This window comes from Notothenia coriiceps, unplaced genomic scaffold (genome assembly GCF_000735185.1).
Source record: "Notothenia coriiceps isolate Sejong01 unplaced genomic scaffold, NC01 NC01_scaffold00037250, whole genome shotgun sequence".
Taxonomy (NCBI): domain Eukaryota; kingdom Metazoa; phylum Chordata; class Actinopteri; order Perciformes; family Nototheniidae; genus Notothenia; species Notothenia coriiceps.
In genome coordinates, this window is record NW_011369951.1 from 7,569,760 (window position 1) to 7,592,833 (window position 23,074).

The 23,074-nt window shown below is 39.6% G+C and overlaps 1 protein-coding gene across 1 annotated transcript; it reads left to right on the forward strand.

Annotated features, from left to right (window-relative positions):
• The first annotated feature begins 1,243 nt into the window (after nt 1–1,243).
• On the forward strand, nt 1,244–18,607 carry c1ql4b (complement component 1, q subcomponent-like 4b). Its single transcript, XM_010796133.1, has 3 exons — nt 1,244–1,336; nt 1,802–3,192; nt 16,295–18,607. Exons 2-3 carry the CDS (start codon nt 2,653–2,655, stop codon nt 16,472–16,474), a joined length of 720 nt encoding a protein of 239 aa, XP_010794435.1. The 5' UTR covers nt 1,244–1,336; nt 1,802–2,652; the 3' UTR covers nt 16,475–18,607.
• The last annotated feature ends 4,467 nt before the right edge of the window (nt 18,608–23,074 follow it).

Here is a 23,074-nt window from a genome sequence, read left to right on the forward strand (position 1 = left end):
GATGTCAGGTGTGTGTTACTGATACAGTCCTTACCCTAACCCTGACAGAAAGCTCTGCTCTTTCAGGCATAAGCACTCCCAGAAATAATTACATAAGAAAAACACAGCATTGTTTGAGGATTCATTCATTTGTAAATGCTATAAAGTCTGAGAGAGAGAGAAAAGATAAGAAGGGGCCAGAAGGATATGGAGGGGAGGGGCATGTCAGTAGCGATGCATCTCCTCTAACGAGTTCTGAAAGCTACAGAAACACAGACATTGACAACAACCCTGAGAACACCCCTCTCCTCCTTTCACCTTATCCTTTTCACTTCAACATCCTGCGTGTTGCACGTCAGTCTCACATCTGCAGCCCACATCGTTTTACTACACGTCTCTTCACACCTGCCGTTCAGCCTAAAAGCACCACAAGAAGCTACATCTTACTCATGTGTACTTGAAAACCTTTAATGGCCAAGCAAGACTAAAATACATTTCTACAAGGTGTTCTCATTAAGCCTCATGAATAAATGCTAAGGCAATCCCAACATACATTTCAGAAGTAAACTAGAGATTTTACACAATAAAAAACATTAATTGCTATTACAGTTTGCAGGTGTTATGTCAAACACACACAGTCAAATATAAATATTATCGTCATGTCAGTTTTTAGTTTTATGTCTAACTGTGGTGCAAATACATATTTTAAGTGAAAACGACAAACTTTGATTAAACTATTAAACAGATGTAGTCATTTTAATTTGTGAAAAGGTCACATGCAGGATGGGAGGGTGTGTGTGTGTGTGTGTGTGTGTGTGTGTGTGTGTGTGTGTGTGTGTGTGTGTGTGTGTGTGTGTTACGGAGGGAGGGAGAGGAGCAGTAGGCAGATGCTGAGGAGAGAGACGCAGGACGGAAAATACAACAAGTGAGTGAACTGTTGCTCTGCAAATAAAGTCGCTCTGCAGCGGGATTTCCGCAGGGCGAAAGTCTCTCAAAGTAACTCGTGAGAATTTGTGATTTTATTTGAAGGAGTGCGACGCGACTTTTAATTATTTTATCATAGGTATCTCTTTATATTTCATTTTTTACTATCTCCTTCGGAGCTGCTGTCAGTATCTTTGGAGGGTGCCGTCCGGCCACCATGCAGGAGTCCTGGATCAAGTTCAATTGTTAGTATTTTAGTGAGATTTGTGACTTTGCTCCGTAACGAAACTTCACCCGATGCGACGGTGAAAGCGCTCAGGGTTGGAGGGGATTTTCATTCCGTTCCTGGAACAGTTTTCCTGCGGCGTTTCCATCTAAACCCGCGGCATTAAAAACGCTAAGAGCCGGGAAGGATAGAAAAAGAAGAAACTAGGTAAGCCGATATGAGTTTCTTAAAAGTTGGCTGCTGAAATCATTATTTCCTGTGAGTGTTTAAAATCTAGTGATAATGTGAACAAAATGGGGATAAGTATATAAGTATTAGGAGTATCATATTGTTGCTGTTAAACGTCGAGTTTGTAGAGTATAATAAATGCAGGCCTGTAATAACATTAAGCTATCTGAGTTTGCTTTATTAATTAAATTAGGTTTTTTTTTTTAAATCAGTCATGACATTGAATAAAATGAGTATGGCACATTGAATAATGTATCTGTATCTTGCATTTATTATTGCCATTATTATTTTAAATTGAAAAATTTACAAAAATGAATGAATTAGTTTGATACTCTATATTCATACATTTTCAGATAAAAGTTAATATATAAGAGCAAATGTATTTGGTTTTGTTAGTTATTTTTATAATGATATGTTTGTGTTTGCTTTTTCTTTTCTTTCTAGATTCAGTGAAAATGTACTCAGCGTCATCCAAGCTACCTTTAAAACAAGTTTCCACATTCAATGCATTTTGGCCTGCTCTGTCCTCACAATTTTCCTCTTTATGACCTGTAGCAAATCTGCACTTTGAATGGAAGAATAGACTGCTGAGATAAATCTAACCCAGGTTCCTACAACAACAATGTATGTATAGCGAGAAGAGGTGTGAAGGCCAATCAACAAAAATAGAATAGGGGAGAAAAGTAGCAAAGATTTAGCTATTTCCTCTTTCTTCTCCTCCCATTCCTGGACAGACAAGTAAAGCGCCCATCCCTATATGTGGAGGGTGAGATGAACTCCAGTGGGAATACTGTAGACCCCACCTGACAGCTCGCTGCCTAAGAAACGGAAGCTTTCACTGGAGCCACCACATCCACAGAGCTGGAAAAAGAAAAGCAATCGCCTAAAATCCAACGGTGATGCTCAGTTTTTGTTAAAATATTCAAATTATTTTTGTCTTGCAAAATGATGCACTATCTTTAACCCTTTGACGCTGCAAACCAGAGGAAACTAAAAGGATACAAAACACATTTCCTGAAAACCAAGAAATGGAAAAACCTATTTGTCCCTTTCCCCAGACTTCTGATTTTCTCCTGTCTGAGACTTGCCTGTCCTGCTCATAGAGTCACCCCCCATTGTCTTTCTTTGGCCCACAATTCCTCCTCCACTTTATCGATCCATTAGGCCTAGTTTCTTTAGCTTTCAGTCTGGCCGGCACAACGATTCCAGCGAAGGGGGAGGAGGACTTCCTCACGCTGGCTGCCTCCCGGCTCAGCCGCAAGAAACGTGTGATTGGGGCTGGAGTCGGCGTGGCGATGGTCCTCGTCCTGCTGGTGGCCATTCCCCTATTGGTGCACACCACCAAGGGAGGAGGGTCCGGAGGAGGGAGCACGCATTACGAGATGCTTGGGAGCTGCAAGATGGTGTGTGACACTTTCACCCCCCCACAGGGAGAGCTGACAGCCGTCTCCCCTCAGCCCCCAGACTTCGCAAACCGCAAGGGCAAACAGGGGTTCAGAGGGACCCCTGGACTTCCTGGTCCTCCGGGTCCTAAAGGGCCCCCTGGAGAGCCTGGCAAGCCCGGCCCACCTGGTCCACCGGGGCCTGGACCCGGGGGCTACGGGCAATCCTTCTACAGTCCCAAAATTGCCTTTTACGCAGGCCTCAGAAAACCACACGAAGGGAGTGAAATACTGAAGTTTGATGACGTGGTGACCAACGTCGGGAACTACTACGAGCCGAGCACCGGCAAGTTCACCTGCCCCCTTCCTGGCATCTACTACTTCACCTACCACGTCCTGATGAGAGGAGGGGACGGTACGAGCATGTGGGCCGACCTGAAGAAGAACGGGCAGGTGAGCGTGTTTGTGTTTATGAAGTGTTACTGTGATCAGAAAGCTCCACATGTTCAAACAAACTGCAGATTCTGCAGATACTAATCAACCAAAAGAGGGGGAAATCATTTGCAAAGTCAAACTACAGAGTTTGATTCAGTGTCACTCTGTGCAGCCTGCAGCATTGGACACAATAACAGGAACACTTAATCCGGCATGGATAATCATTTTCTGAGCTGACAATGTTCTAATCTGGCACCACTAAGGTTTGGTAATGTGAAGGCGAAAAAACAAGTTGTTATTGCTAAGATTTGTAAAAGCTGACGTCTGAATGGATATTCTTACAAAATAAAAATATCCATGAAAAAGGGCTGAGTCTCTCCATACAGACACAACCACAATAGTGTATCATTAGTGATGATTGTTTTTGTACGAGTCTTCATAATTTTTGGAAAAAGTCATTCTTCTTACAAGATTTGGTAGTTAGACACAAAAACAACTTTAAGTTAAGTTTAAAGCTGGAGAAAAATACTACTTTGGGTTAAAATAGTCATTTGTTAATGTCAGGGTATCATGTTTGGCATGGTAACAATAAAACATGTCAAGAATAGGCAACATTAAACCAACTTTTACTATGAATATATTAGAGGGAGAACGGAGCAGTCTCATGTCCAAGTATGTGGACCTCTCTTTCTACATGGACGTCTCTGTCTGCAGACTTTGGGGCTCTGAAACATTGTTACACAACTTTCTCCTTTCCTTCTGACTGGCAAGATATCTCAGATCATTGAGGGCTTTGTCACTTAAACATACAGAAAACACATCGCTTAAGGGCATTTGTTGAAACTACTGCTGCTGCATTTTCTTCCAGCTAGGCTTCCAAACAGATTTCATAACCAACACCTCTCTGAATTGTTTTAAGTTGTTTCTAAACAATAGAGTTTCAAGAGCATCATGATAAAGTGTTGAAGAATTAATGTCTAAAGCAAAGTCTCCACAAAACAAGCCAAATAATCAACACAAGTATCCAAAGGATGGTTACTTAAAAAATAAACTAGGGGAAATCACTCATGCTGTTTCCAATCCCTTATATGAAGAATAATTATCAACCCTCTCAGCTTTCTTCAAAGTCGTTGATTTACTACCAGGACAAATCATAAATGAGGGCAGGATGAAAGTAGAATACAGAGGTGGGACTAAGAACAGCTTTACACTAAAAACGAAAACTGTAATTAACTGTACAACTTGCACACAAAGGGAGAGAGACAAAGAGAGAGTGACAGCCAAGCGATCAGAGGATAACAATCCTCCAGGTCTCGGTGGAACAAAGCCAACATGCAACAGCTGGCTACTGTCCTCTGAGGAACTATGACTTTAGCACTAATAAATAAACAAGTACAAATGCCTGGAAAAAAGCCTTGAATGCTTCCATCTGGAGATCCGTGACAAGCTTGAAGTACTAAGCCCTGACTTTGTGGAGGAGCCCTGAATCTGACATGTGTGCTGGAGAACAGAAGAGTGACATCCTGGGGATTACCACAGAGGAAGGCTCTGCATTGGTACAAGTCAACGTAGGCTGAGTGTTTGATGGCTAACAGTGTTTTCTCTGCACATAATTTACACGGTACATGATCAGACAGCAATTTGCTTGTGAGCAGACCTTCATCCTGCTGGGCTGCTGTTCATTGATATGCTCTAATTCTTAAAACATTAAGATTCAGTGAGAGGGCCAGTAAGCATTCAACAGGGGACAGCTCAGCAGTTTTTAGTGAAACAAAAAAAAACATATGTGCAAAAACCCAGTGTTACCCAATATCAGCCATGTTTACTGCAGGCCCCCAAGACCATCCTGGTTTAACAGTCAAATGTGGTCAAAATGAGTGCAGAGAAATGTTTTTGTGACTCATTTAGGATTTTTTTCTTTACATTACAAGATTGAAAGGACACTTTGTTTGTCTTCCATTAACCCTCCACACCGGGAGCATGTTCACAATGCTTTACATTGGTTGGATAAAAACTAGCACTTGTTTGTTAACCTGTGGTCTAACTTCCACCAAATTCAACTAAAATGTTTTACAATAGCTCAAATGAACTAACAACTAAGATTAAAGCAATATGATGCTCAGTATAATATTTAAACGTTGAACAGCCCAGACAGTGGGGGGGTAAAGGGACCATTGGTATTTTTTTTACCTCTGTCATCCAGATTTGTCACTCCAATAGCGTCACAGCTGTGCAAAATGTGTGTAATTGAGAAGAAAAAAAAGATTGAGATTGCCCATAGGAGGTGTCTGGGAAAGAAAGCCTGAAGTGGGGGGTAGGTAGATAGTAAGGGGGTAAAAGGGCCATTGGCACCCCAAACATTTACACCCCTGGCCCTTTGGCCTAGCCGGTGTAATCCCTTCACAAGATGGTCTTTACTGCTTTGGTTTTATAGACTTTACAAATACACACATCCTAGATCGTTTTGTGACGGATCAAGTCCATAAAAACAGTATTAACCTCTTTCATTGTATAGGGTGTGCATAAAGTGCAGAGTAAAGAGGACAGACAGTCAAATGCCAGATATAATTGGGGGACTTGGTGTGTTGCATGCCTTCACAGACATTGTCATTCCTGTCTTCTCTCACTATTAAATCTTTCATAGCTTTTAGATGAGATCCTCTCCCCTCCACCTGGGCCCCACCTTTTACACACACACACACACACACACACGCAAGCACGCACGCACGCACGCACGCGCGCGCACACTTTTAATGTCCACACTGGCTATTGACTCCTTCCCCCATTAATTATCTTTTCCATCAACTAAATTATTTAACCCAATTCAGTGCTGATCTTGCCCTCTCAGTTTCATTGCACCTCATGTTTTTTTTTCAGGGAATGAAAAAGTGCTCTCAGAGCGGAGTAAAACCTGCTAGGTCACAAAGAAACACCTTGAGAATCACACTGAAAAAGTTTGGCATTTTAGAAACTTGTGAAAACGTTACTACTATGAATTTATCTGAATGAATATTTAGTTCATGAAGATTTTGAGACAGAAAATGCATTAAAGGAGTAGTTTTACATTTTGGGAAATACACTTTTTTACTTTATGCCGAAGTTTAGAGGAGAAGCTCAGACTCCAGCCAGCTAGCTGTAACTATTTCATTGCATTTCAAACCTTTAGTTATGCAGGTGAATCCCATTGAGATCATTGATCTCTTTTTCAAGGGTGACCTGCTGAGAGTAGTTTCCACATGAATACATATAAACATAACAGAAAAACAAAAAGGACATCATACAGCATATTTACAGCGACTACAGTTTGCATAGCTAGTAACATTTACAGGTTCCAACAGTTTCCGATTGGATAGCATCTATCCTTGCTTTAAAAACATACCACAAACCACAGCATTCGATCTCAGGCCTTAGCCACTTACAATTCGCCGTGAGATCAGGGAGCAGATGTAGGATGGAAGTTTCCTTAACATGGCTTTGTATAGGTATGTATATACTATGCTGCATGGTTTAGGCATTGGTTGCTTCGTAACACTGAGCTGATACAGTTATTTGAAGACAAACTTAACAATTACCAGCAAGATCAACCCATCGACTCTGGATGAATTAGTTTACGTTCTTCACTCAAGAAAGTATTTTGCTAACATTAGCACGCTAGAAATCTGTGTAAGCAAGCAAGTCAGCTAACAGCAGCCAGTGTAAACCACAATAACGTGTGAGTAACTCGGTACCGCTAGTCAATTGTCAACGGGGGGGGGGGGGAATACCGGGAAACTCCCGGTATTCCCAATGGCCAGTCCACCCCTGGTTGCAGCAGAATGATGACTGCTGTTCACCTCACGATCACAGGTGTCATTTAAAAGCAGTAATTTTCTGCAAGTTACACAAAGAACCTTTCCTTTATTAAGCTAAACAATCCAGCAAGCAACCCCCATTTGTTATACAGGCAAATGTTGCTCAGATTACACCAAAAGTAGTGCTACGGTGTTTGATATTATAAGGACTGTGATACATACAGATCCCACTGTTTTGATTGCATTACAAAGTATTACTCAAAGCCATCACAATATACTGCAATACATTGAATCATAACCCCTGTATCATTATACAAATGAATCAGATTCTTGCCAATACACAGCCCTACTACCTGGCCTATAGCTTCAAAAAGAGTGTGGCCTGCTATGGGGAAGACTTGAGCCAAACTGTTATGCTAACTTAAGCTTAGCAAACATAATGTTGGCTCCACTTATTTACCATATAGACTCATATAAAAATAAAATGTGTCCGGCAGTGGCTCAGTCAGTAGGGGCTAGGACTGCACCGTAGGGTCGCTGGTTCAAATCCCCGAACAGACTTCAAATATGGAGTGTGGACTGGTGCGCTGTACAATAGCTGCCCACTGCTCCTAGTAATAGGATGGGTCAAAAGCAGACTATGTGTGCTCTGTGCAAGTATGTGTGAGTTTACGAGACAGGAAAACTAACATAATGAAACAAATCAAAATCGTGATCCCAGCCGTTAGTGAAATCAAAACGAAAGGTGTATCTGATGAACAATGGCAAAACGAATCACTCAATGCAAGGAATCCTCTTCACTCATCTTGTCCCATAACTCATCAAAAGATTGGTGTTGAGGTAGATGACCTTTTCAATGGATATATAATTCACCACCAATATGTACTTTGCCCTTTACAGTGATGAGCATGGAGAGAGAGTGTGAATATTTATGGCGGGGCCAATATATGATAGAAACTGGTCAGTTGGTCGTTCTGCTATGCCGCCCTCCACACACACACATGCATACACACACACTATAGTTTTTCTGAAATTAGTGTAGTATAGTAGCATCTCATATGCTATTGACATGGTGACCTCATTATGTGGCAGTGGCATTAGGCTGGATCTGACCTACGGCGGGACAAAGCTGTGCCTTATTAAAATGCTCTGACATGGGGCTCAGCCCTAACCATGTAAGGTGTAAAGGTTGGAGGGAAAATGAATTAAAAGTGGAGAAATAAAGTTTAAAATAATGTGTGTTAAAGGGGAACAGGGTGGAATTATAGATAGGTTCCTATTAAGATGCCTATGTTGTTTTGTATTTCATTTTATAATGTATATGTTTGTCTGTCATCAGGATTATGGAATAACTATGGGCAGATCATCATGAAACTTGGTGGAAGGTTAGGATGGGCCAAAAGGGAACCACATTATGGAGCAGATCTGAATCATGGGGCAGGTGTTCAAACTAAGTTTTAATTTGTGTTAACATTGCGAGATTGTTCTGCATTCATGAATTCTCCTGAATAATCCCAACGATTTTGCCACCTCAAATCAGAACAAAATCTCGGAAAGCAGCATAAACATCTGTACGCTTTTCATGGCTAACATGATATTTTCCTTGTTCCTTGTTGTAATGCTAATACTGGTAAGAAAGCTTTGAAATAAATTCTGTAGCATCCATGTTGTTTCCACATTCAGGGCCTATGTAAACACCAACTCAGGAAATAGGACCTTCCAAGGAACATGTGAATGCAGCGTTGTCCTTGGAGGAGATTTAGTCATAAATGAGGGTTCGAATTCAGGCAGAACACTGCCGTCTTTTAGGCTTGCTCAAATCAGATCTAATCAAGGTTATTGTCATTTTTACCTTACATTACTGGGCAGGGCAGACAGCCGCGTTTCTCTGGGATCATGGTGCAAAATATATAACACAACAAAACAACAAAAAATAGCACAGTCCCTGAGCCTTCATTACCTTAAAGTGTGGAGTGCAAATTAAAGTTAAAAAGGTAAAAGGATAGTTAAATAGTACAAGTTATATGTAAAAACAGAAGCTAGTTTAAAAGTTACGCTGAAGATGACAGCACATGTCTTGTTTCCAGCAGTTTTCAGGGTGAGAGTGGGGGAGGTTACCATTGAGCAGCCTGTGGGAAGAAGATGTCTAACACTTTCAACAAGCAGCAAAGTACAAACTGGTAATGAAGATCCATGCGTGTTCATTACAAAATAAGCTAATAAGATCTATGAGCTAATTCCATAATTAAATACACAAGTTGTGGCGATGACAAGTTTGGACTCAATTAGAGGCAAGGAACAGCTCGCCTCCGGTATGTAGGTGTGAGGCAGCTCCAGTGAGAAGTGAAGGCTCCTGATTATAATCTGTCAGAAAAGGTGTTAAGATGGGCCTCATGTGGCACTCATTCATTTTACTTTTTGGTAGCTGTGTTTTCTTCTTCTCCAACAATCGTGAGATTAATTAATAATAAAAGTAATTTTAGTGGTGCATTGCTTATGTGTCAGGCACAATGGCCTCAAATTATAATGGGGAACATTCTGTGATAAAGGATGAATGTTTTTCCTTTCAGACATCATTTCTTGTAGAGCAAACAGAACGCGTCCTCCCATATACCCTGCAGCTTGCCCTTGTTTTGTCTTCCTGTCTTTCTCTCTGAGTACACACACATTTATGCACATGTTCATTCACACAGCCATTATTTGACTATCTGTTTCCCTTATAATGGTCTCAGCCATTATATTCCACCGACTAAAACGACTCGGTTGGTTGTAACCGTGTTTTGTCGAGCCTTTGTTGTGCTTTCCTATTGCTTCCACATTATATCATTATTTCCCCTCATTATTAAGCAGCAGAATTTTCTCCCTTTTACAAACAGCAGTGTTTCAGTGTTTGATAAGGACAAGGTAACATGAGCAAAGGAAACATGTATATTGGATTATAAAAATGTTTAAGTGCATGTAAATTAGAATTAGAGAGATATAAACGTCTGACCTGAAACAGCTCTTTTATAATGAACGAGTATCGCACTTTGTGTCCCTGTGCATTTGTAAAACAAACACGGAGCTAATAAAAAGGCAGTAAACAATATGTCATAAAGGAATACTATAATTTAACTCAGGGGCTGAAGATTTGGATCAGGCTGATGCTCTGCAGGTTGGCCGTCTACAAAATCCATTTATATCCAATTAAGGCATCTCCTCTACCCTCAAAGGTTTCAGTCTAGAGCCAATTAGAGACTTTTTAATCAACATCTTGACACCTTGGGTCTTGAGTGTCATGGCAAAAATATTAACATTTAGTATGCCAATTAGTGTGTGAGTCTGCAGTGCAGGAGAAGGGTTACATGCTGACCTGCATAATAGAAGCAGGGTACCTCTGGCTGCACAATGGGGGAGGAGAACACAGCAGCTTTTACAAAAAGGGCCATTTCAATTGCCCTTCTTCTCTCTCCCAGTTTACCCTGAGAGGTCCCTCAGGTAAGTTTAAGAGACCCCGTCTCAATCGCCTCGCTCTGCTCTGAGAGGTCTGTACATCACAGTGAATGAATCCTGTCAGTTTTATTACCAGAGGATCAAGGCACCACCGAGAAACAAAACAAAACTGAAAAAATAACACACTACATGGACAGCAGCCTCCCCAACCTCATTTATACCCACCCTTCCTCTGAAGCAGGCATGCTTGATCAGTTTGTTATCCAACAGGCTCCCTCCCCATCACTCAAAGCCCCTCTCAACTTTGGCTTTCTTTACCCGAATCATGTGCTTAGACTGTTAAAGGAGTGTGCAGCTGCTTGCCTGTGAAAGTGTTCTTGTACAAATGTCTGCTTTTACACCCTTGTTTTTTTTTCAAAACTACATATCGTTCTTTTTCTTTCTTATCCACGCCCTACTTCCAATCATTTTTCTCTGAGACAAAGCTCAGACATAAACATTATGAACACACTTTGATATTGGGTCGATACACATCAAAATGATGAACATCTTTGGTCGAATACATTTGAAATACAGTATGTCAGCCCTTAAAAACGTCACACAAATCAGTGGCACACAGCTGAAATGTAGACTTTATTGAGCATTTAGCACCGTCTGTGAATTATTTCTACGCTGTCAATTTCCTCTCACTCTTACACCTTTCTCAGTCCTCTCCACCGCTCTCTCCCCATTTAGTGTTGGCCCCTAATCAAAAGCGGAGGCAGTGTAATCTTCTCTATTGTCCCGCGGGTCTCCCTTCTCCCCAACAGCAGCAGATCAAGTCAGAACAGCATTGAGCCAACAGACAGAAACTCACTCCCTTGTCGCTATCAATCTCCGCCGCTGTTGACAATAATCCTGATTTGCCTTTCCCTCTTGTTTTCACTCTCAAAGCCCCGGTGCGCTTCCTGCACACTTTGAGAAAAAAGGATTTCACTGTGATTGTTTCTGACAGCCGGACCTGCAGCTCTGCTATGTCAAAGGCTCCGGCTTGGTCAAAGAAATTATAATATATTACCAAGACTCAAAAGCAGGAAGCAAAAGATCTTAAAAATCTTAAGCTTAGCTACATTTAAGTCTTTTTTTAAGGCAATCGGTAAAATTAAGATCAGTTAGATATATTTGTTGGATACCTACAGTGTACAGTATCACAGTTAAAGTATGCTGAGGAAAATGACCCCTGGGAATTATATTAATGACTAGATTCCTAATATAATACTGATGTATGATTGCATTAAACTGTTGTAGCTTTTTGAGGTGGAGCTGGGTTTACTTTAGATACTGCTATGTAATATAATTATGATAACGCACCAGATTTTATACATTTATTGTTTTATTGTAAAATCGTATTCACGAGAATTAATTGCATTAAAAGTAGGACGGTATAAAGCAGCATAAAATCAAAATACTCAAGTACAGTAAATACAACTAAATTGTACAATGGCACAGTTCTCCCTTTCTACTCATGGTCCATTTTACAATGGTCAAATTATGTAAACATATATTTGTTTTTTTAATAAATAAAAAATAATCTTGTAGTCTTGTTCTTCAAGCACTTTTATCCAGATCATTTCATTATCAACTCATTTTGATGACTGTGATAATATCTTAAATGCCACACTCCTACAAATATGTGCATTAAATGTATAAAGTAGCTACATTGTCCATTGGGGTATTATAAATAGGGGGAATGCAACCATGAATTAATCATAAACATAACACACTAAATGTCAGCATCTCCACTGTCTAGTGGAGTAGAGGAAAAGTAAACCTGGGTGTCTTATAATGAAGTCAACCATAACAAGCCATAAATAACATTCTGTCCTTTTGGCTGGCAAATATAATTAGCTGATGTTCACGTTTAATAGGCCATTTCAATGAGGTGGTGTGAATATCACTGCTGCAACCTATAGGACCCTTAAACATACGAGTAGGCAGAACCCAGCAGTCTCATCTTATTGTATCTTTGTTCTTATATAGTTTACTCATGTTTGAAAATGGTACGATCTTCTTTGTTTAGGACATTTATCACAGACTTATTAAGATAAATCCATTTATGTATGCAAATGCAGAGAGGAAAACCAGCTTTTAATTGTAACTGCATATTGTCTGTATTTGTAGCAGGTTACAGCAGCCTGTCAGCCTCTAACTCTAGAGTCTATACTGTCAGGGGAATCCTGCCGTTCAACCATGTAGACAGATGTTGGACGTACAAGATGTCAGAATCTCTTTGCTGTTATATTTTTCCTAAAACCTATTAGGTCTACTCAGGGGAGCTGTTCAGTCCCTCCAGAGCAAAACAGTCCAACAGTAAAATAACAAATGTCTCATACTGTATGCTGCATGGTTTTATTCAGGTGTTCACTTGAGATTCATAAAACACAAAGAGAGCTGATGTGAAGGGAGAGCGAGATGGAGTGTGTGTGTGTGTGTGTGTGTGTGTGTGTGTGTGTGTGTGTGTGTGTGTGTGTGTGTGTGTGTGTGTGTGTGTATGTAGGGATCTTATCGTGACCCCTTGCTAGTGTTTCATGGGCCCATTTGACCAACGTAGCCTATCCTGTGCCCCCATTTATTGTGATTGTATGGAGTTATTGAGGAGTTGGACTTATTATTCCGGGAGCTGCCATGGCTATCCGACTACCAATTACCGTAGCCTGCAGCCATGTATAGCCCACCCTGACGTATTTTGGCGTAGGGAGGGGTGAGGGATGCTGCAGAGGGGGATGTGGGGAGGGATGTAGGGGTCCTCAGGAGACCTGCCACAGCAGCACGCCGTTAATCAATCCGATTTAGACCGGACAGGGACACACTTAGTCGCTGCTCCCGCCAACACTGCCATGGCGGGGGAGAGAAAATGTGTACGTGACCTGCATCTAATTGGAGTGTAAGGACACAAAAAGATGGATAGATGGGTCCAGAATGAAGAGATAGCGTTGGGGTTGCAAATGGGAAAGAGGTGATGGAAGGGGCGTGAGGTGTGGAGCGAGAGACAACAATTAATGGAGTGATGTGAGTTGAATTAAAACAAAGGAAATGCACCAATTCATTTCTGTCCCCAGGTGGAATAAAAATGTTCACCTTCTTTACGTGGTAGAAACGCCTGTATGGATAAATATATAGCATTGAATTGATTAAATGGGTGGGAGAAAAAAAATCACCATTTAATGGAGGATGAGTAAAAATGTGTTGTTTGGTCTTTCTTCATTTGTCCTATTGATGACTGGTGGAGATGATGGACGAGAGCAGGAGACAAGGATAGAGTGAGGGTATCATATTTGCATTCATTAATATGTATGTGCTTGTGTACTTTATTTTCCAGTATTAAATGGATCGTCTGCTTGAATAGTTGCTTACTTACCAAATGATAGTTCAATTTATTATCAGATTTGCTTATTTGATGCGAAAACATCTTGGAATTTAACAGAAACCCCTTCATGATGAATAAAGAAAAAGCTTTTTGCACATCTTTTGTGTAAAACATTAGGACTGGGAAGGCTAATGCAGGTGTTTCTTTGATTTAGGTCCTAATGAAACCTCTTCTTAAGAGCAACATGTATGGGAACATTATGATCTTGGACTATGCAGACATCATTAGTTCTGCGGTATCATATTTGTGTTAAGTGCTATGTAAACACGTGTGGTAATCCTCAGATGTAACGACTTCCTTTTTAACAGCTGGTACTACCATTACAGCTCCAGCATCAAGTTCAATCCAATGTTTTAATCAGACATCCTCCCACATAAACCTGTCCAGATGGAGATAAAAGCGTGAAGAATGGCTCATCGGACGGTATTACTTTTTAAAACTGTGTCAGGCTCCAGGTTGTGTGTTCTTCACACTAGATGATGCATCTTCAGTTTGTTTGTTTTGAATACCAGCAATTGCTGTATGGCAGACCTGAATGGCAGTTTATGAAGCCGACAATAGCAGGCTTTTGTTGTAACTGTGTGGTGTTGATTACATTGATTGGTCATTTTGAGGGTGTGGTGTCATTCAACCCTCTTTGTCCTTGCAAATGTGTATTTTTCATGTTTAGATTAACATATATACTGTATATTAATTCGTTTTTTGTCATATTTAAATGTATTTCAGACAGTTTCCTCATGTTATTTAAAAATTCAAAGATAACGGTGATGTTAACCAATTTAAATTGCTCACTGCCACTCACTCGCTCGCTGTACATTTATTTTAGTTATAGGTGGCCAGATAAAATGTTGTTACATAAAATTGTCAAGCCGCTTACTGTACCACATAAAATGTTCCACGTATGGCTGTGAAGCATTTTTGTAAGTTTCAGCTCACTGGTTCATTATCACCAGCAAAATCTTAGGCTGTAGCAGGCTGGTCAAAAAGTTGCTGGTAAACCTAGAGAATTATTTAGCAGCCAAGGAGTCAGATATTTTTCTCAGGAGTTGGTGAAGAGTAGACCTAAATGTATAGGATATGATTAATCAGGGGCACACATTCATGCTCATGTTGCTCCATATCCATGACAAATAGGTAACTGTTTACCATTAAGTTCACCAGCGAAAAGGTGAACATATGCCAACCTTAGAAAACTGAATACCATAATTGCCTGAAATAGTTGGTAGCTAATGTCATAAACAATTGTTGAAACTAGCTGCAACCAAAACTATCCAGATATCAGCACCCAGTGGGTGTATGTCTGCACGCTCATTGTGTTTACTGATATTGCTCCACGAATGAACTGATGTCCTCCCTGATGCCCTTCCTGCAATCCCCATCAGCCTCTCCTCTGCAACAGGTGGATCAGGTGTGAGAGCAACAATCCTCTAGAAAATTGATGGCGGCTAAGAAAGGTTGTGCTCTCAGATAGAGGTTTGAGGCCAGAGATCAGTGCACATCTCATCTATCTAACCAGTGGACAGGAAGGCATCTGTACTGATGACATTACACCAAGATCACAGAATGAAACAGGAAATAAAATGGCACCAGAAACATCCAGATAACATGAACATACTGGTTTTAGGGTCATAGATGAAAAAGATAAACCTATTAAAGTCATCAGCCTGTGAAATAAAACACTTAATCTTAAACATTTCCTGTTTCAATTAGGATTATTCTTAATAACCACTCTGCGTTAAATCACTGTATATATGGATAAATACTTTCTTAATGTTACATACTAATCCACATTTCTGCCATGACTATCTCCTCAAACCAGCAATTAACATTTAGATAGCTGTAGTGAACATGCCTCCTTTGCAAGTGATCATAAGTGTATTGGGGCTACAAGAGGAGCTGAGATTCAGCAGAAAGGATTATGGGAGCAGAGGCTCGTACGGACATATGGATGAGACTGATCAATCAATTTCCCTAATGAAATATTGCTAGCTAACTAGCCAGTAAAAATCAATCATTCATATTTATTCAAGATAATAGCCGTGAATGCATCTATATACGTCAAAGCTAAATGCAAAATCTACATCAAAGTGTAGCATTGATGTATTTGTGTATTTTATTGCAATACATTTTTTATTTGAATGAGCTTTATTGATATGACATTTCTAAAGAAGAAGTTGTAGAGAATGTAAATAATATGAAATAGTGTTTGTAAAGAGTAGCTAGTAGTAGCTGAGTTGTTTTGCCTTTACAAAGTAACCTGCCTCACATTTACATGCTGAGGCTCTAACTCTATATTACATTTCACTTCAAAAAGTAGCTCAGACTAAAGAAATTATGTCAGTGGAGAATTGCGTTTTCCCATCAAATTCTGTGCTGTTAAAGAAGTTTTTCAAGCTATTAAAACTAGAATTGGGCAAAATTCTTTTTTTTCCATATTTCTATTCGTTTTTCTTTAGCAGCCTGTTAACACAGTCTTTCCTCTTTGTCTCAGGTGAGGGCCAGTGCAATCGCCCAAGATGCAGATCAGAACTACGACTATGCCTCCAACAGTGTCATCCTGCACCTGGATGTGGGGGACGAAGTGTGTGTGCAGCTGGATGGGGGAAAAGTTCACGGCGGGAACACAAACAAATACAGCACCTTCTCTGGCTTCCTCATCTACCCCGACTGACAGTATACCCACATTTATATACTCTCTCTCTGTTATCAAGCAAAACGTTTCCTCCCCTTTCTGCATCTAACACCACCATGACGCCATGATGTAATTTGTCATTTCAATGCTGTTAAATACACAAAACATGTAATACCACAAACACAATTAACAAATAGACAATGTGTGTTAAAATGAATATAGTATTGTATATATTACCAGTTAACATTTACTTCTGATACACACTTGTGTAATCATTATTCTGTGCCATGTACAGTATGTGTAAGCATGGCTAAAACAAATGGCTCGCATCTGTTTCACATGCACAATCAGCTTGTACACACGCACACGAGAGGTGCTCACATGAATAGAACTCTACCTATCAGTTGTTGCGCTGAGAAAAGATGACCATTTCAGCCATCGGTCTGAAATCGACTGAAATGATCTCTGAATGTAGACTGTAAATCGAAGTGCGACTGCAGCTTCTCGCCTTCACTGTGAGAGGGATTTCCAAACGAGAAAACTCATGAATATATTGATCCTAGCTGATAATACAGCCAACACCATGAACATAATCCAGTGTGTAGTATGTCTGTGTTCATGCCTGTGAGCGAGCGTACGCGTGTGTTTACCCTTCAGTTTGTGTTGGGGTGTAAAAGCATCACGTAGCTGTTAGTTTGACTTGCACAGTCTCTGGCTCCTGTTAAGGAAGGGGGTGTCAGGTTGTTGGTAACAGTCCCTTAACACACACAGTATATCGATACTGAGGTTTAGCTTTGAGATTTTCCCTGAGCCAGAGCTCATAGCAGAGCCTCATGATGTCCTGCTAATGAGCTGCGGCTTCCTCTGCAGCCTCATCTGTAAGTCACACTCACATCTGCCATCCACAGTTTGCTGTATGACTTTGCTGAAATAGTTTAACCTTGTGTGAAAAAAAGCTTGTTTGTTTTCTTGCCGGGAGTTGGATGAGAACATTGATATCAATCCGATTCTGCCCATTCACTGTAAAGGCTGGGTTATAGTAGAAAAAAAGTGGTTTGATTTCTCCAAATTCACACAACACCACCAACTAAGTTATGACGCAGGCAGCGTTAGACCAGAACGTTCTGTAGGTTCTGCAAGATAAAGATACTCTTTTTGTCTATGGAGTCTCGTAACTGTGAAGCTTAGATAGCTGCCTGAGTTTCCCCTCATAAACATAAACTGCTATCAAAGCATTGGAAAGGTTGTAGAATTAGCTTGCCTGGGACTTTTGAAAGTCTGATAAAATGCCTACGTTGTCTGTTCAATTCGTACAACAACAAAAAAATAGAAACAAACATTTGTAATGGTTGGCATATCTTTTAAAGGTCTTTGTGCTAAGCTAAGCTAGCCGGATGTTAGCTGACACTTCCTATTAACTTTACGGACATTAAACTTGTGTCTCATCTAACTCTGCAAAAAAACAAATAAATAAATTGTCAAGCTATTTCTTTAATTGTACTAGTAAGTAACCCATATAAGGATATATTTTAAAATGCATGTGACTCTTGATGTTATACTGTCATAAGCCATAACCATAGGTTTTCCGTGCCTTACACTATATTTTTCATTCTTATACATGAGACATGCAAACAAACTGGTACAATAATAAATCTGATGAGGATTTCCATTGAAAACCTCTGCAACAGTCCATGCAAATGTTGTCAACAACTTTAAGAAATGCAGAAGCTAACTGAGGACCATGATGGTGAATATATGTCACTGGATGTAACTGCTGTAAATAAAAGCCCAAATGGGGACCAGGCTTTGTTTGGTTGGTGGGAAACACCTATGGGAACAACAGATGCATGTCACTGTGTTGATCAAAGGTTGCATCCAGTCAAGTTATAAATAGGTAGATGTAACCAAATTATTATGTATAACAATTCTATTTTTTTCCATAATATAATGCTTAAATGGGTGTAATATAAAACTCCTAGGTTTATAGTAGTTTAAGTGCCAATGGAAGAAAACTTGGCTCAACGAGTCACACAGATTCAGCTTTGAAGCCTGATAGCATGACTGTACCTCAATGAGACTTGGGTGTGGGCTTTTACGATTATTCTTGTACTGTGACTGAAATCCCCTGCAAATGTTGTGATGTACAAAATACATTTATCATGAGTGACTTTACATGATCTGTGTCATGCTGCATTCTACTGTGTGTGTTTTTATGGCGCTGTTACCTTTGTTCACGAGCAGTCTGGGTTCATGTTGCTGTACTTTGCAAGCTGAGTTGTGTGTATTTGTTATGTATGAAATCAACATTTTCTCTGCCTTCTACCCATTCTCTAATGCTGAAACACAATTAAAAAAAAAAAAAATTCTGAAATTATTTTTCTGTCACTGCTGTAAATTAGGTGCTTGTCTTATTCTTTCCTTGTACTTTTCATCCTATATCCAGATAGCTTCACACACTGCTCAGGGTATGTATTTGGTTCTACAACCACCTTAAGATTTTATCAGCTTTTGTCAAACCTATCACAGAGCGAGGTTCAGATATGAAAACAGCTGACAAATATCTTCTATTACTTTAAACAAGAGCCAAACAATAAACATAAGGCATATCTTTGTTTCCTCATTTAGAATAAATAATAAGTTACATCATCTGATTTTTTGGACATTATTTTGCCATTGGTATTAAGATGCCTAAGTTAACAACTTAAAGACAAATAAACAATGAAGCAAAAAGGGGGGGGGGGCAAAGAAAAGCCAAAAGGTCACCCAAGTACCCAACTTATTTGCTTGATTGATATATAATTAACATAAAGACCTTTANAAAAAAAAAAAAAAGGGGGGGGGGGCAAAGAAAAGCCAAAAGGTCACCCAAGTACCCAACTTATTTGCTTGATTGATATATAATTAACATAAAGACCTTTAAAACATTTTAATTTGATACAGCATTTCGGGGCCATTCTGGAAAAAACAAGCACAGATGTTCATTTATTAATTGTGTTTAATTAAAACGGACCAAAACGAGAACAAAATAAAGAAAAAGTAAATGATACACTGCTAATAAACACAATTTGCGTGAAGTTCTCCTCCCATTTAATGCAAAAGCTTTTTTTTTAAATCATGGAATATAGCACTGTTAGAATGTGCAGCGTTATATAGAGTGGCGAAGTCACGCCCATCTACTTCCGGTCCATGGGACCTTATTTCGGAAAAATTATGTATTGAAGTCTGAAGTCTATGGAGAGAGAAAACTTATCTTTCGATCCCATTTGAATTGTGCCACGAATTACACATTGATGTTTGTCAATCTTAAAAAATAATTTCCATGTCAAAAAAGTCACAGTTTGTCGTAAAACTGCTTAAATATAAAATAAAATAAAATACGCAACTAGAAAGACTACAAACTACACAATTGTTTTTTGTTTTTGCGATAGCTAAGATAACTAACAAGATGCCTGTGTGCTTAGTACCAGGTTGTTATCATACCAGCAATGGGTCTTGCTCGTTCTTTCACTTCCGTTCCCGTCTGATGAAAGGATCAGGAGTGGCTGGATCAAGTTACCTAGCTAGTAGCAAGCACGTTAGTTAGCATTACAGCCTTAGCCTTGTCATTTGTATTAGCCTTAACATGAAGTAACATTAAGTAACCCAAAATGTTAAACAGTAACAGTAGTAGTCATATTTCGTGAAACCTTTGAAGAGTACTGTCACACTGCTGTTATCATTCTATAATACACCATTTAAGCCCGGGGGAGAAATGCTACCAGGGTCATTCTACAGAAAAGGTGGAAGTACTGTCACTTACTTTTGCAGACACCTAAATACATGACGTTGACCTAATACTCACATTCATTATATATATTGAATAAATAGAGATTGTCTTTGCAATGGCACTAAATAAAAAAATGAAAAAAATTGTTTTATACATAAATTGCAATTTATTTAAAATGCCAAGTTCAAGGAACTGCTTTGTCACCTTCATCATACATGGAAGTGGAGCCTATAGTTTTCATTTAAAACATTTTTTTAAAAATAAATAAATCTCATTCATATTTACATAACATTACAAGCATTAAATATAACACTGAAATGGTAAAAAAAAAACGCAAATTATTATTAATAATATCCAATAAATGTCAGTCACACAAAATTACGTCATTGGTGTTACTGCTACACAAAACGCTTTTATTTTGAAGTAATGTACTGTCTCTGAAGTGCCACCTGTAACAAGAGATCTGAGGCAGTGCAGTGGACAAAGACATAAGGAAAGTCAGATACGTCTTACTTTGTTTGTTAATGGTGTCATTTTATCTTAAAATTTTACGTGCGTCTTTCAAGTCATTAGTGTTACTAATGTCATAGCCCTGAACATTTGAATGGGAAAATGTATTGTATTGAAGAGTTAAACGATTTTGATATTGACTGAAGCCATATTTGGTCTGACACATTGCAGCCATTTTGTTAAAATGGTAGTGTTTTCTCCAAATTGTCACTGGTGTTACCGTCACTGGTGTTACTCTTCTTCCTGGTAACACGTAACACCAGTGACGTTCCTATGTAAATAAGCATTGTATAATGTATAAAAATAATTAAAATACTTTAAGCTCTACTTGTTGTGGATTCATCAAGTTAAGAGTTAGTTATTGCTATTTAACAGGTTTTAGATGTGTTTAGAAGGAATATATTTCAGCAGATTTGTATCACCCAGATTCCACCTTTTCTGTAGAATGACTCAGAAATAGACACATCATGTCACGCTCTGTATATATATTTTTATTTTATTTTTGAAGTGTCACGGTCTGTCTGTTTTCCTGTTTTACTTTGAAAAGTGTTCATCCTCGATCTCATGTCTGTATTTGCTTGCTGTCTCGAGCCTCATCCCAATACCCCTCCTCGACTCCTCCTTTCCCTTACTCGCTTCCCTTCCTTGCGTCTTAGCTCCGCCTCCGTACGATGCGAGCGAGAGACACGAGGAGGTGACACGAGGACAGAGGAGTCCTCAGGTATTAATTGGGATGTCCTCGTTCACTCAAACGTCACTTTTAAACGAAGTCTGTTAATGATGACATGTGCACAGCTGTGTCCCCTCTCATCGGGCTTGACTGAATAACCCCTTAGATCCGGCCCATTTCTCGTTAAATATGTATTTAAATGAATGAATCTTTCTCTTGTTAGTAAAGGAATTCAATGTATGATGGTTGGTCCTGCTTTTGTGTTCCGTTTTGGTGTAAAATGTAGCTTACATTTAAATAAAAATATAATTATAGTAATGTGAAAGCCTTTGCTCTGAAAATGTGTGTCCTGTAGGCTGTAGATCCCCACATTCACCACAAACCCACATTCAGGACTGTGACTTTTAAATAATTTAACTCCTGAATATCTTAACACAAAACTATAAAATAATTGTTATTTATCAAGATCTAGCCATTTAGTGACGGTCAAGATCATTAAACATGACTTCAATTGTTAGTATAACCTTAAGAAATGAATTGCACATAATAATTCCCACGGAGCTGTGAGCACTTATACATTTATGTGATGCTTTTCCACTCATCTTCCAGTTCTCCGTTTTCCTCTGTTGAAATGGACCAGCTGTGAAGGTGGGGGCGGGGCTTTTCTACGCGAGTAGTGAAAACACTTCCGCGTAGTCTGCTCGCGTGTATCCTCCCTTTCGTCTCCTCCCTCACCCCTCCTCGACTCCTCTGTGTGCATTTCAGCTATTGGGACGTCCTTCAACATGGCGTGTCTTGATCGATTTCCGGATCAAGTCCTGGAGGAGGGGAAAAGAGGAGTCGAGGATGGGTATTGGGATGAGGCTTCTGTATTTTCCCTCCTGTCTGATTATCTGATTCTGTTCATCTGGTGCCTTTATGTCCCCCCCCCCCAGCTGTGTCTTGTCTTGTTTGGTCTTGTATGTATTTAAGTTAAGATTTTTCTGTTGGTGTTTGGGGGTTCTTTGAGTTCACAAGGGACAGAGTTTCGGTCTGTGTTGATGTATGTAACCTTGAATAAAGTGAAATCTTAGTTTAAGCCTTTGTTTATGCTGCACTTGGGTCCTACCTGCCCTGATCAACCTTAACACATCTTTAACTCCCAACACCTCTACTCCCAGCAAAAAGTAGTGATGGTGAGATTAAACTTCATGAATCTTTTAAGCTTTTCAGCCAATTGGTTCGCAAAAGGATTCATCTCATGAGGCTTCATTTGAACACAAAACCCTCTGTTGGTCAAAGAGTGTAAAACAGGCAGATATGAGATCTCATCAGTGCTATCTTTGTTATCCCAATAGTTACCAAAGTTATTTAACACTAACCCTATGAAATCATATTTTCATGTAATCAATGTGTATGTAATCTCGTTGTTTTCTTTCTGTTTGTAGATTGCTTCAATGGGGATGTGTCATTTAGCGCAACACTTTCATTTAAAACCAGGAAAGTAAGCAGTTTAGGAAACCAAACTAAGTGATGTGTTGTGTCCATCTAATCCGCTGAGCTTTGCCTCAGCTACGTTACTGCACACACACACACACACACACACACACACACACACACACACACACACACACACACACACACACACACACACACACACACACACACACGCACACACACACACACACACACACACTGTCTATCTCACACATAC